The sequence below is a fragment of the Geotrypetes seraphini genome, chromosome 17, assembly GCF_902459505.1.
Source record: "Geotrypetes seraphini chromosome 17, aGeoSer1.1, whole genome shotgun sequence".
Classification (NCBI taxonomy): domain Eukaryota; kingdom Metazoa; phylum Chordata; class Amphibia; order Gymnophiona; family Dermophiidae; genus Geotrypetes; species Geotrypetes seraphini.
In genome coordinates this window covers 5,260,577-5,275,326 of record NC_047100.1, presented here as the reverse complement: position 1 = coordinate 5,275,326, position 14,750 = coordinate 5,260,577, and the positions used below count along the sequence as shown (strand labels likewise).

The following is a 14,750-nucleotide window of genomic DNA, read 5'->3' as shown; positions in this document are numbered from 1 at the left end:
ATATATATTTTAGAATATTCAAATTCCAAATAACACATTGGTTCAAGTATTAATCATGGAAAGAATCTGTGATCAGTGCAGCCCATGAATGCATCTTCTAACCACTAAGTAATTTGCACTGTACATTCTACAATGCTTATGATACATAATTAACAGGATTCAAGGGATGTCACACATCCTTAAACACAGGATCTTCATTGCCTCCTTGTCGATGAGAGGAAAGGCTCTTCAGCTTGGAAAAGAGATGATTAAGAGGGGATATGATTGAGGTCTAGAAAATCCTGAGTGGTCATGGTTGGAGACAGGATACTGGGCTAGGCCAATCAAGCCATTGTGTCATCACGGATGAGATTGGCTCTAGGCAGCTCTCAATCTGTATACTTTGGAAGAAAAGTGGGGGAGGGGACATATGATACAGACGTTTAAATACTTACATAAAGTAAATGCGCATGAGTTGAGTCTCTTTCATTTGAAAGGAAACTCTGGAATGAGAGGGCATAGGATGAAGTTAAGAGGTGATAGGCTCCGGAGTAATCTAAGGAAATACTTTTTTTATGGAAAGGGTGGTAGATACGTGGAACAGTCTCGCGGAAGAGGTGGTAGAGACAGAGACTGTGTCTGAATTCAAAAGGGCCTGAGAAAGGCACGTGGGATCTTTTGGAGAGAAGAAGAGATAATGGTTACTGCGGATGGGCAGAGTAGATGGGCCATTTGGCCTTTATCTGCCATCATGTTTCTCTGTTTCTATAACCATAAAGCTCTATGACATCACAATGCAGGTGTAAAGAGCCTTAGCCAATAGGGAGAGGAGGAGACAGTGGATGTTGCAGATGGGCAGACTGGATGGGCCATTTGGCCTTTATCTGCCATCATGTTTCTATATTTCAACCCAGTCCTCAGGACACATCTAGCCAATCAGGCTTTCAGGATACCTTTCCCCTCCCCCCAATGAATATGTATGACATAGATTTACATGGAATGGAGGTAGTGCATGCAAATTTTTTCTCATGCATATTCATCATGAACATCTGAAAACCTGAAATGGCTGAGTGCATCCCAAGGACTGGATTGAGAACTCCTGGTCCAAAGTAATGTGAGCCCTTAGACCAGGGATTCCCAAACCTTGGGAGAACCCCAGCCAGTCAGGTTTTCTGGATACCCGCAATGAATATGCATGAGAGATTTGCACTGAATGGAGGCATCACATGCAAAGCTAACTTATGAATGTTCATTGCAGATATCCCGACAACCTGACCGGCTGGGGGTTCCTCCAGTACAGGTTTGGGAACCACTGCTTTAGACTGAGATGGATCTGGATCCCTCTTCCACAAGATCTGGATCCATATTCATGTGCCACCACCTTATCAGCTACACCCTTAAAATGTGGAGATTCTTCTTTTTTTAACATTCTGTTTATTAGAATTTAAAGAGAAATAGTATGACATCACCTCTTCGTATGCGGAAATGGGGAAAATATTTTATTCCTGAAGAGGAAGTGTCTATTCTGTACCACTCTTCACACCTCTTCAGTTAACAGCTAAATTTCAAATAACTACAAAAAGCCTTTTAGAAGTGCAGGTTTTTTTCACACATTCACTCCTTCCTTTAGACTTCAACCAAATCCGAGGGTGGCTGAATGAGATCTCTCGGGTTCATTCTAGCAACGAGGCAGACGTCATAGCTGTCATGCATTAGAACCTTCGTGGCTGCCACTGTCCACTGATTTTCCCATGGATCCAGCTCCAGGATGGTTTTCATAATGACCTCATGGCGGTCTATGCAATAAAAAGTCAAAAGAAAAGGCTCAGTCAAGAGAAGCAAGAACAACACTCTGACTTGCAAACTCAGTGGTAAAGTACAAGAGATAAGGGTTCACCCTGCACTCAACAACTGCTCCTTGACACAGTCAAGTTAGTAGCAACATGGGTGATGGCATCTCTGTTATCAGAAGGAGATGGAAGCAGCAAAGACTGGTTAGAGAAGCAGAACAAGCGCTTCAGGTTGCTAAACTCCCCTACCGATCTGATCCGGGGACAATTGGAATCACGCCCCCAACCGACTGCACGAATCGCCGAAGAGCGATCCCGAAGCATGCGCAGACCATCTGTAGATGGTTTGTGCATGCTTCCAGAGCAGCGATCTTTTTTTAAAAAAAAAACAAAAACAACTTTTTTTTTACTTATACATTCTTCGCGAGCCCGTGATTTTAACCCGCTTTAAACCTGTGGGTTAAAACCGCAGGCTCGCACTGCGGGGAAGGCAAGAAGAGCCGAGGCAGAAGCAGGGCGGCGATCGGGGCAGAGAGCAGGAGATGCAGTCGGAAAGGTCGTGAATGACTGGTCCCCAGCGGTCGCTCGTTTCTTGATCGGCCAGCTCAGTCGGTGTTCAAGGTTTTTACATGCCATTTTCCCTCATTTGCATGCACGGATCGGATCAGAGGGTCGGAGGAAAATCGGGTCGCAAAGTGGTCGGGACACGATCAGTGTCCTTAGTGAATCTAGCCCTAAGATCTCTGTGATACCCAAAGGGAATTCCTCTATGTTATACAATCAAAAATGTTTTGTGTTTACATGATGGAGAGGGTCAGGAGTGTAGCTATCACTTAAGTGAGCCCGGCAAAATCCCCAGGGACCGTCCGTCTTCCCCCCACTCCCACAAAACAGCACAGGATTTCCATTGCTTGCCCTGGGTCGGTAGCACAGAATGTTGCTACTATTTGGGGTTCCAGAATCTTGCTATTCTTTGAGATTCTGCCTGGAATCTTTTCTTACTCTTTGGGATTCTGGAATGTTGCTACTCCTTGGGTTTTGGCCAGGTACTAGGGACCTGGATTGGCCACCGTGAGAATGGTGGGCTTGATGGACTTTTGGTCTGACCCAGTAAGGCTATTCTATGATTTGCTATAGCATTATGTAATGAAACTAATTTGGCATGAATGCAATGTGGAAAACCCGCACATTGCATAGAAATGATCATAACATAACAGACGATGGGTACGCCTTGTGGGTTGGGTACTGAAACTGAGCTAAGTGCAGGTAAACAAAGAGACTGTGTGCAAAAGTGCTTTTTCAGTCAGGCACTTTCCTCTTTAATAAGGATGAGCAAACTGCATTATTTTTGGGTGACTCTAGGGCTGGCCCAGTGACTCATCTGGTAATGCACACAGCCATGCGGAAGAGCTGGTCTTGGTCCTTGGATCAGCTGGGAGCTGCAGAAGCAGAGATCAGCATTCTTGCTAAAGAGGAGTTCCAGTCAGAAACCCTTATCAGTCTTCAGAGCTCTATTAGCCACAGTTTGTGGAAAGTAGCCGAGTAAGGAGGGAGAGGCAGTCCACTCCAGGCGCCGTTTTGAGGAGGGTGCAGGCAGCCATCCTCCTCTGTACGCCCTGCTCCTTCCCTGCCCCCCCTCCCCCGTCGTGTGTGCACGCCGCTTCCCTTCCCCCGTACCTCTGTAATGTTCCTGGTGCAAGTAGGAACCCCCAACCTGATGTCATGCCAGTGTCAGCTCTTCCTCTGACACCACTTCCTGAATATGTGGCTAGGAAGTGACATCAGAGTAAGAGCCAACGCTGGTGTGACAGCAGGTCGGGGGTTTCTGCTCACACCCCATACAGAGGTATGGGGGAAGGGAAGCGGTGTGTGAATGACAGGAGAGGGCGGGGAAGGAGCATGTGGAGGTGGGGGGGGGACCGTTCAGACTCGCTATTCCACTGTTTGTGGCCCATGAATTGCTTCAAGGGCTGGGCTGAGGTGAGGAAACCACAGAGAGCTCATAGAATTGAATCCTGCCCCTGATTCCAATTGAGCTGGAAGCCCAAAGGAGAAGGAAACTGTAGGGGTGCAACCAAAAAACGAAGCACATATTCCCCAGATGCTGAAGGTGTAAAGCAGTAGCAACTATGCTAAGAGAAACAGGAAGTGCTACAATCTATAGAACACTGAAATCCCATTTTATGCAGAGCATACAGATTACATGTGCTCAGTCCGGCCCTTATCTGCCGTCATCTTCTATGTTTCTATATTTGTCAGCATACAGGTATTTAGTGGAGGGCGCAATCCTGGTGGCTTCCACATGGAAGTGTCAATTGCACGACTTCCACATGTAGCTGCCTCATTTTACTCATATAAACTTACATATGTAACCTAGATAAAAGGAAGGAAGTCTGAAATTGGCAGTGGAGGAGAAGGGAACAACTAAGAGCAGCTGATCTGAGGAACGGAGAGAGGAGAGGAGAGATATTGACAACACACTTGGAGATCAGCAATAGGAGCTTGAACTGTATGCGAAGGTGGATAGGGAGCCCACAGTGAAGTGATTTAAGGAGGGGTGACATGAGTGTAGCGAGGTTGGTCGAAGATGAATTGTGCAGCAGAGTTTGCCACAGATTGCAGTAATCTAAGCGTGAGGTTACGAGAGTGTGGACAGAGATATTGAAGAGATAGAAGAGACAGGCCTTAGCAGTTTGTTGGAGGTGCATAGAAAATGAAAAGTCAGGTTGTACAGAATCAACTTAGTCAATTCAATTAAGCCTCTGAAAATTTATCCCAGTCTGTATACCTGGCATATTATGTAATCGGCACACCTGACTATACGACAACCTTTTCAGAAGACAGAATTAAGGAAGTTTCCCATGTGGTAGAATGAAAATTCAGTGGCTGAGTCTGACAGTGAGGCTTATTCTAATAAGCTGGGAATGTAAATTACAGCCCTCTTAAATTCTTTGGCTTATTATTTTACTGCTCTGCTGGTCCTCCTAAAAGGATTATACTTGTTTTTTTCTGCTAAGAGTTGTTGATTATATTTATGCTGGAAACTTGTTTTTTAATCTCAGCTCTCAGGTTATTATTAGTGCTGCAGTGCACGCTGGAAATTCTCTGCCTGACATTTAGTTCAATAAGTAAAAATACAATTACAGGTCATATAGATAGAGGACGCTTAATGAGGATGTCAGCAGGCGTTCAGAAGAGGCAAGACCTGCTTAGCAATTTGATTTTTTTTGAAGGTGTAAACAAACAAGTGGATAACGGTAGATTTAAGAGAGACATCTCAAGAGTGGAGAGCGTGGCTGGTTTTAAGAAAGGTTTGGACAAGTTCCTGGGGGAAAGACCATAGTCTGTTATTGAGAAAGACATGGAGGAAGCCTCTGCTTGACCTGGATCGGTAGCACGGAATGTTGCTACTCCTTGGGTTTTGGCCAGGTATTAGGGACCTGGATTGGCTATGGGCTACTGGGCTTGATGGACCTTTGGTCCGACCCTGTAAGGCTATTCTTATGTTCTTATATTAAACAGTCATGGGATGAAAGCCATAATTTATTTTTTTTTTGTGTGAAAAGTGGCTAAAAGACATTAAACACAGAGAAGGACTACATGGTCAACGTTCGATATGGAAACAGGCAACAGTATTTATTTATTTTGATTTATTTCCCGCCCTCCCAGAAAGCACAGGGCGGGTAACAGCAGAACAAACACAGTTACAGAGTACGGGGTAACGGGAGGGTTACAAAGAAAAGGAGGAAACTTAGGTACCATATTAAAGGCTAACAAATGATCATCGAGGTGAAATGTAAAGATTCTATGGAAGAGAATCTAGGGAGAAGGTGAGGCTAATATGTTATCATTTACAGAGGGGGACAAGGAGGGACAATGGGCACACATAGTTTAGGGGGAGGGATTAGGGTAAGATAGGGAGCATAGTGGAGACAGACTGAAAAGCATTTTGGAGGCATATGGAGGAGAAGTCGAGCAGTGGTGTGATTTTGTCCATGTAGCTGTTTATATATCTGTTCATAGAGTTTGAGAATTTCATTATCACAGTTCCTCGTAACGCATTTCAGGTCTGGGGTAGTTAACAGGTTTTTACTGCCTTCCGGAAGGTCGTCAGGGAGTCCAGGGATCTGATTTGTGTGGGCAAATGATTCCGTAGCAGAATGTTCCAAAGATCTGTACTAGGACCTGCGCTGTTTAACATATTCATAAGTGATCTGGAGTAGGGTTAACAGATTTTGCATCTGGTAAAGGAGGACATGTGGCCACCCTCGGGCCCACCCCATCCCACCTCCCAACCCCACGCAAACTTTGGCTCTTCACGCCGATCTGGAACGTGTCTGCGCAAGCACAGATGCAACATGATGTCACCGTGTCGCATCCACGCATGCGCAGATGCACGCCAGACTCGACCCCGATCTTACCAGCTTTTCAAAAACCGGACAAAGTCCTCTGAAAAGAAGACAAGTCCAGGTAAATCCAAACGTCTGATAAGCCTAATCTGGAGTGATCAAATTTGTGGATGACACAAAATATTCAAAATGGTTAAGCCAGCAGAGGATTCAAATCTGAAAGATGTCAAATATAAGAATAAGCAAACTGGGTCAGAGTAAAGGTCTGTTTAGCCCAGTATTCCTTTTTCCACAGTGGCCAATCCAGGTCACAAGTAAGGTGAGTAAAGAGCCAAAGCCCATTGCACAGTCTGAGGATATTACAATTAATTATGCTGGGTAAATTTTCTGTATCAATCATGAAACTTCACAATGCAATCAGAAAAACAAACCAACATACTCTCTCCACCACAACCCAAAAGGGTTTCGTTTTTTCTGAAAGTCATTACAAGGTCGGTATTACGCCCAGTATTGCTACATCTCTTGAATTATATTTGCATAATTATAGCTCTTGGTGGGTTGGACCATGGTTGCATAATGAATGGAGAACAGAGAGTATTAGAACATATAACTGACTCGAGCCAGTCCTGTTAGAAAAGAACTAAACCAGACCATTAGTTTTTAAATTGATCCTGGCTCACTCGAGTCCGAATGGGATGTGGCCATCATGACCAGCTTTCTCCTTGGTTTCTCAGCAACTCCACAATCAGATGCATGCACTTATTAAAGCGTGGCTTGGGGGGGCCTCTATCAACCATAAATATGGCTCCTGACTCCCCAGTACACAATCTCTCCCCCCCCCCCCCCACACCTCATCTTTTCCTCAGACTTGCTGCTGGCATTTCTCCATAACAGTTATTCTGTTTAATATCTGTACCACGCAACTGTCAGTGAATGAACTATGGTCCCAATTCACTAAAGTCAGCAATTGTCACCCGATTCACAAAACAGCCCACAGACTGCTGTAGATCTTTAAGTCGGCAGCAGGAGGGGTTCTCAGTCCCTCCTGCTCCTCCGCCAGCTGCCATTAGCAAGCTGGCCAATCAGGGCCTTAGGCCCCTACCCGTGCATCAACAGAGTATCTGTTGAAAAGGTGGTAACAAACACGCCTTCGCAGAAAATATAGGGGGAGAATAAATACCGGGGCGTGGAGACAGAATGCCACTTTGTCCATTAATGGTCTCAGCTCTCCCATTGAACTTTTTTGACAAAAATAGCAACGATCTCTGTATTTAAGTTTCTACGTTTCCAAGTTTGATTTCTCTTTGATGTATCGCCTCACTCAGTTTTTTGCATCTTTCCTTCAGTAGCAAGCCTCTTAAATCTTTGTGCGAACCTCGGCCAAAACTGGGTTTTGCATGGTCCAAGAAAAATAGATGCTTCGAACTGCTCTGCATTTTTGACAGGTGCATAACCACCCTTTTCTAGGTACAATTTTAATTAAGAGACTTGAATAGACTCCAAATGAACTAGCAATTGGTATTGGTTTATTGTGCTGCCAACTTAACAGGATGCCCAGGAACTAAAATTTCTTCTGATCACCCGCTTGAAAACAGAAGAATGGGATGACTGTGCCATTTTTCCTACTACAGAGCCCATGGATTGAATTAGCCCCTTTAGTTCACAGTAACCACTATAATCAAGAATGGCCTTCGACATAATGGGACAGGGGGGGAGAAATCCTTTATGGTAGAAAAGGCAAAATAAATAATTATTGGGTCATGTCCAGAGTAGGTGACATTTCAGCGAGGAGAGGCCCACGCATTAGCTCAGCTGGACCGCAGCCGTTACGCAGTGGGGAGAACATTATGAGCAGAAAACCAGGCCTGTTTGTTTGTTTACAAAGATATAGATTGTGTTGCTAATTGCGGAGAGAGAGGGGAAGGGAGGCAGGAATGCATTAACCCCCAGATTCGGTGAAAGCCTTTTGTACTCTATAAATTCCTTTTGCTCTGAAAAACATCACTGCTGAATTCAAGAGGGCGGCTTCACTCCCGAGTGGGGTCTGGAACTAACAAAGTGAATGTAACAGATGTATAATAGCCTGAGATTTAGTCATAGCGCACCATGGACAGCTGCTCTTCAGACTACGTGGTTACAAGTTTCCTTCCCTTCCTTTTTTTTGGGCCTAAGGAAGGATTCACTGTGAAGCAAGGTAGAATTCCCACATTAGGGCAGGGCTTTCCAAACCTTTCCTTGTGATCCTACAACCAGTCATAAGAACATAAGCGTTGCCATACTGGGACAGATTAAGAGCACAAGAATAGCCTTACTGGGTCAGTAAGGTCCATCTAGCCCAGTATCCTGTCTTTGCGGAGGCTAATCCAAGTCACAAGTACCTGGCAAAAAACCCCAAATAGTAGCAGAATTCCATGCTATCATCCCATGTCTGTCTCAACAGTAGACTATGGACTTTTCCTCCAGGGATTAGTCCAAACCTTTTTTTTTTTTAAACCAGCTGCATTAACAGTTCTTACCACATCCTCTGGCAACACGTTCCAGAGCTTAACTACACTTCTCCCTCCGAATTTGCCAGGGTTAGGGGCAAAGCCGGCCCGCGAATATGGAAAATCACAAATAACTTTTAGGGTCGACTGTGTCCCACCTCCGCCTCCCTCCTGCGTCCCAGACCTCCCCTGGTGGTCTAGCGGTGACGCAGGGGCAGGAGCAATCTTCCTTCGCTCCTACCCCAGGTAGAGCCATCATCAAAAATGGCTGCCATGAGTTCCCGTTGTAGTCTCGTGAGACCACAGGAACTCACAGCAGTCATTTTTTATGACGGTTCTGCACGGGGTAGGAGCGTAGGAAGATCGCTTCTGCCCTGCATCACCGCTAAACCACCAGGTAAGGTCTGGAGAGGGCCTGGGAGCCTTTATGTTCTTATGTAAATAATGCACCCTTCTTGCAAACAGTGTGCACTCTACCAGTGGCATAGCAAGGGCCGTGAGGGGGTTGGTTCACCCTCGGTACAGGGAGCTCGGGGGTGCATGTGGCTGTTGGTTCCCTCTGATGTCACCTTCCGGGGCAGGGAACCAGCATTGTCAGGTGATCCTAAACCCCATGACCAATCCATGCACCTTCCCTGCCTGGACAAGAGGGGTGCTCTGGCCAGCTGCCCATCCTTCCTCCTAAGTGACACAAACGTATGTATTTGTTTCCACAATAAAAAAAGATATCCAGCAGTATTACCTGTGACACAAAAATGCCAACAAACATACATTATTATACTGTTAAAGAGCCTTCATTAGCTGGAAAATAAACACTTAGATTTAACATATAAACACCTAAGAATAGAACCCATAAATATTCAAGAGATAAATTTGCATACACTGCTTTGTCAACATATGCAAATGTATCTTATGCACATACATTGTGGATACCCTGAAAACCTGACTGTTTATGGGGTTCTTAGGGCAGATTTGGAAGCCCAGTATTATGGCATCTGTGACGTTAATGTGGAAAATATTTACGTACATTTCTGCCTTTTTTGTTGACAAACCTAGTTTATGGCAGTGTGTCTAAGATAGATTTATTAGTGTCACAAGCTGCTGAAGGGTCAACTGTTTCTGTCCAGCTGTTGCTGATTTATGCCAGAAGTATTATTACATAAAAACATAAGAGCTGCCAAACTGGGACAGGCCAAAGGTCCATCAAGTCAAGAATCCTGTTTCCAACAGTGGCCAACCCAGGTCCCAAGTACCAGACGGAAACCCAAAGAGTAGCAGCATTCCAGATCAGAGATTGTGATGTCATAAAGCCTCATTCCACCAATGCCTAAGAGCCAACCTCATCAGTGATGTCACAATGGCTTGATTATCTTGTATTCCCCTCTGCCCTCAAGCCAGCAGATTAACCGTTCCCCTTAACTGTATCCATGACATCCCGTCTGTCTTGTCTGTTTAAATTGCAAGCTCTTTTGAGCAAGGACTGTCTTCTGTGTGACTCTGTATAGTGCTGCGTTCGTTTGGTAGAGCTACAGAAATAATTAGTAGTAGCTCATGTATAGTAATTGTGAATGTCTTGAGACCTAAACTGGCTAGTTCTCCTAGGACAGGTTTGAGAGAACCATTGTTCTAATCCCTCTTGTCTGCTGAACAGGAACTAAGAGGTTTATAATGCTCTTGAAAGCTGGCTAAATTCCCACCGGTAATGTGTAACCTCAGTTGCTTGTGAAACCAGATCTTTAGAAGTGAAAGAGTAATGTCTAAGCCTGTTAATCAATCATGCAGAAAAATGTTAGTTATTGCTGGAGAAGGACAGTAAGTTACAGAATAGTCTTTGTGCAAAAGGCAGGAACCTGAACTGTGGATTCTAGGGCGACTTTACAAGCTATGGCCAAGACGATTCAATAAAGAAGAGAGAGATGCAGCCAGTACAACATGAAATGGAATTCTTTTACCTGCTCCCTGATATCCCCCGCAGACATAGACTTTCCCTTCTACTACGCCTGCGCTCGAAGAGTTGGTCCGTAGGGAGAGCATTGGGGATGGCAGGGCAGGTCCTTCCCTCCAAAAATCGCCATCTGCATTGTATATCTCCACAGCATCCAGACATTTCCGGGCTTGTCCTTTGTCTGGACCCAGGCAACCAATTCCACCTAAGGAGAAGAATACACATTTTAGAGAAGTACATCTATTTCTGCCGACATCCAATGGATTCAGGCTCCATCTCCATCACAATTACATGTCAGGCCTTAGGGAAATCAGGGCCCTCTTTTTGCAGTGGTGACAGTTTAACAACTGAGCTCCAGATTAACAATTCTGACACAGAAGCCAAATCGAACAATGATGGGTCAAACAAGGACACTAACGTTTAGAATACTAGCTTTTTTAAAGTACGTAGACACACAAAGTACCACAGGATGCTATTTTTTTTAGATTTACTAACCGCCTTTATGAAGAGATTCACCTGGCGGTGTACAGCAGGTATAATTTTGTTAACAGCATAATTAGCTCAGCTAAACAAATACAATGAATGAGGTAGCATTCAAAATTAGTAAACTGAAACTTAATAATGGGACTACCATGAAACGGTTTCAAAAATATACTAAAAGCATTGAAATTCAAATAAGAGAGATATAATGCTTACTAAAAGGGAGACATAATACACAGGGGTTGTTTGCAAAGCCACGGTAGCGTCAGAGTCCCTAGGAATTGGATGGGCTTCGGGGCTCGTAGTGAGTTATGTTTGCATTTTGGTTGAAAATCTCACAACTTTACTCCCAAAATATTTCTCTGCGTGCAGATAAAGCTCTAATGTTTATAGGGATCCTCAGACCACCGTTCGAGTAACATAACTCACAGCGGTCCTTATCCTCATTAGTCCCAATAACAGAGTGACTTGTGTCAGTTAGAGAAATGGCAGTTGAAGTTTAATGTGGAAAAGTGCAAAGTAATGCATTTAGGCAGAAAGAACAAGGAACATGAGTACAGAATGTCAGGTGCAACTCTGGGTAAGAGTGAACAAGAAAAGGGCCTGGGTGGACTGATAGATAGGACCCTGAAACCGTCGGCACAATGCGCGGCAGCGGCAAAGAAAGCAAATAGAATGTTAGGCATGATAAAGAAAGGAATCTCGAGTAGATCGGAGAAAATTATAATGCCGCTTTATAGGGCAATGGTCAGACCACACTTGGAATACTGTGTCCAACATTGGTCTCCCAACCTAAAGAAGGATATAAAACTGCTGGAGAGGGTGCAGAGACGAGCAACGAAGCTAATTAAAGGTATGGAGAACTTGGAATACGAGGATCAACTTAAGAGACTGGGATTGTTGTCCCTTGAGAAAAGGAGACTGTGAGGGGATATGATCGAGACTTTCAAAATACTGAAAGGAATCGACAAAATAGAGCAGAAAAAAAAATTATTTACAATGTCCAATGTGACACGAACAAGAGGACATGGACTGAAGCTAAGGGGGGACAAGTCCAGGACAAATATCAGGAAGTTCTGCTTCACGCAACGAGTGGTGGACACCTGGAATGCTCTCCCAGAGGAGGTTGTTGCGGAATCCACCGTTCTAGGATTTAAAAGCAAACTAGATGCACATCTCCTTACGAGAGGCATAGAGGGATATGGGTGACTAAAATTACGCCAGGTGTACACCTGGCTGGGCCTCTGCATGTGCGGATCGCCAGACTTCATGGACCAAAGGTCTGATCCGGAGATGGCAGTTCTTATGTTCTTATATTAGTTATAGCCGATAAAATTCATTTGAAGTATTTTTTCTTTAATTATAAATAATTTGATATAAATTACTTCGCTTTTCTTAATTCATTCCCCTTGCTTGCCGACGCATTTCAAAATACTTTATCAAGGTCGTGGATATAAGAACAAAGTCAGTCCTAAAGACTATACATTAATAGCTGCCATAGCACCAAAAATATTTTGGGCGTGAAGTTTTCAATACTAGTCTACTCTAAGAACAATAAGAGTTTATTTTTGACATGGCTCAGATGCATTTTGGTTGCACATACTCCTGATGCAGGCTTCATGCCGTAACTTGGTCATACCAGCTTTTTAATTGTCTATTTTTATGGTCTGTGTACATTTATAGATACATATCATTGATGTTCTTTTGTAATAGTTATTAAACATTTTAATATAATATGTATTTGTTTTGTGGGTTTCAAAAATAATTATTACATGTTTATACTATAATTTGTCATCTCTTGCTATGCTACTTTGTGTGCTTAAGAGCTCTGAAAACAAGCCCCTTAGCCAATGTGTTGCCTAAGTGCTTCTCTGCATCATCTTGCATAGCACATATGTGCAAGGAGGCACATGGGCAGACAAAAAAAAAGACGGAGATACACCTCTACGAAATATCACACTCAATCAACAAAAGTAGAGATGCTTCAAATGGGACTTTATTGCACTTAAACAAACATCAGAATCAACACAGCCTGTGTTTCAGTACCTTAGTGCCTTCCTCAGGAGTCAAACTGTTGATATATTCTGTTGTTTGGAGAATGACACTTCAGATAATGGTACCCACAAAAAAAGCCCAAACACCGCAATATCAGTCTCTTATGTCAAGCCACCAGGAAGCATACCACTCATTGTGAATTCTCCAAACAACGGAATATATCAACAGTTTGACTCCCGAGGAAGGCACTAAGGTACCGAAATACAGGCTGTGTTGAGTCTGATGTTTGTGGTGCTTTTAGAAGGGTTTGGACAATTTCTTGGAGGAAAAGTCCATATTCTGTTATTGAGAAAGATATGGGGGAAGCCACTACTTGCCCTGGATCGGTAGCATGGAATGTTGCTACTATTTGGGATTCCGTGTGGCATATTGCTACTATTTGGGTTTCGGCCAAGTACTTGTGACCTGGATTGGCCACCATGAAGAAGGGCTACTGGGCTAGATGAACCATTGGTCTGACCCAGTATGTTCTTATATAGGTACTCTTTAATAACAGTTTGAGAGTCCTGTTCCTTCCGCGCCCCCTTCCCCCCCCCAAACACCTTTAACAGCATCCTCTGTCTTCATAAAAGACTGTACAACTGGATTTGTGGAGACAAATATCGGCAATCTGCTACAGAGCTGAAATGAAACCTCAGGGTCATTCTTTTGTGTCACAAGCGATGCAGTTCTGCTTGGTAGGGGATTTGTAGGTACCAGTGAACGATTAATGAAATACCCTCACAGAATTCCAGCAGAGGAAATTAGGATGACATTGTAGACAGCTGAAATACGGTACCTCTCATATTCGACCTTTTTGGGGAGGGGTTCCTGACAACGCAATGTGTGACCCAGAGAAGACGCAAATTGTCAGACACGGGAGAATAAATCCCAAAGCAATACCAGCTGTAAAGAAGCAGCATTTTATCCAAGAATCTTAGGATTAAAGCACTAGATTTCCCACAAATGCTTGTGACCACCACACTAAAATGACCATTTTCTGATAGAAACATGGAAGCCCATTGACCTACTTAAAAATGTTTAAAACAAGCCTTCGGGGAAAGCTTGGTCAGAGCTCAATTTAATTAGCTGGGTTACCAACAAAAGACAAAAATTCTTTTATCCTTATGTTTGCTAATGGGATTTTCATTCATGCTTCTCCAGCTGTATGTTCTTTTTTATTATTATTAAAATATGGCTAATCAGTACATATTACTAAAGTGTTATCATATCTCTTTTTTTTTTTAAGCTTGCAAGCTGTAGTTCTTTGAAAATGCTTCAATGTAAGTGCACCTAATAACCAGATTTCCCAGCCTCAGCTAGAAAGGATTCCATTCCCCCCCCCCCCCCAAAAAAGGGATTAAAATGCAGAACCTCAGACTGAGTCCTTCTCTTCTGGTTCTCTTCCAAGGGAATCTGAATTGATCCTGTCATTCAGAAAACAAGACAACTCTGTTTTGTAATTCCTAACCAACACAATTTATATTCCTGGGAAAGCATGCAGAGAAGCGGCTAAAATCTGTAGGAGGTAAGTTGAGAAACACAGTTTTAAGATGCCAGAATTTCTCTTTATTAATTTTTAAGGATTACATGTGCAATTTCAGTTGCCTGAAGAAGCCTTGGGAAGTCATTGTACAAGAACCAGGAAATGCAAGGTGGTGAGCCTAAGGCAGGTTTCACTTACAGT

The 14,750-nt window shown here is 43.6% G+C and overlaps 1 protein-coding gene across 5 annotated transcripts in view; it reads right to left on the bottom strand.

Annotated features, from left to right (window-relative positions):
- KBTBD12 (kelch repeat and BTB domain containing 12) overlaps positions 1-14,750 on the bottom strand; it is a 30,536-nt gene that overhangs the window by 1,468 nt on the left and 14,318 nt on the right. For 4 of the 5 annotated variants that reach the window (XM_033926448.1, XM_033926447.1, XM_033926449.1 and 1 more), the window contains exons 5-6: positions 10,557-10,754; positions 1,062-1,775 (exon numbers count right to left, since the gene is read on the bottom strand). In XM_033926448.1, coding sequence (XP_033782339.1) covers positions 1,606-1,775; positions 10,557-10,754 — 368 coding nt within the window. In that variant the 3' untranslated portion in view covers positions 1,062-1,605. Of the gene's footprint in view, positions 1-1,061; positions 1,776-10,556; positions 10,755-14,750 lie in introns of those variants that run through there. The other variant, XM_033926452.1, reaches the window with a different exon arrangement.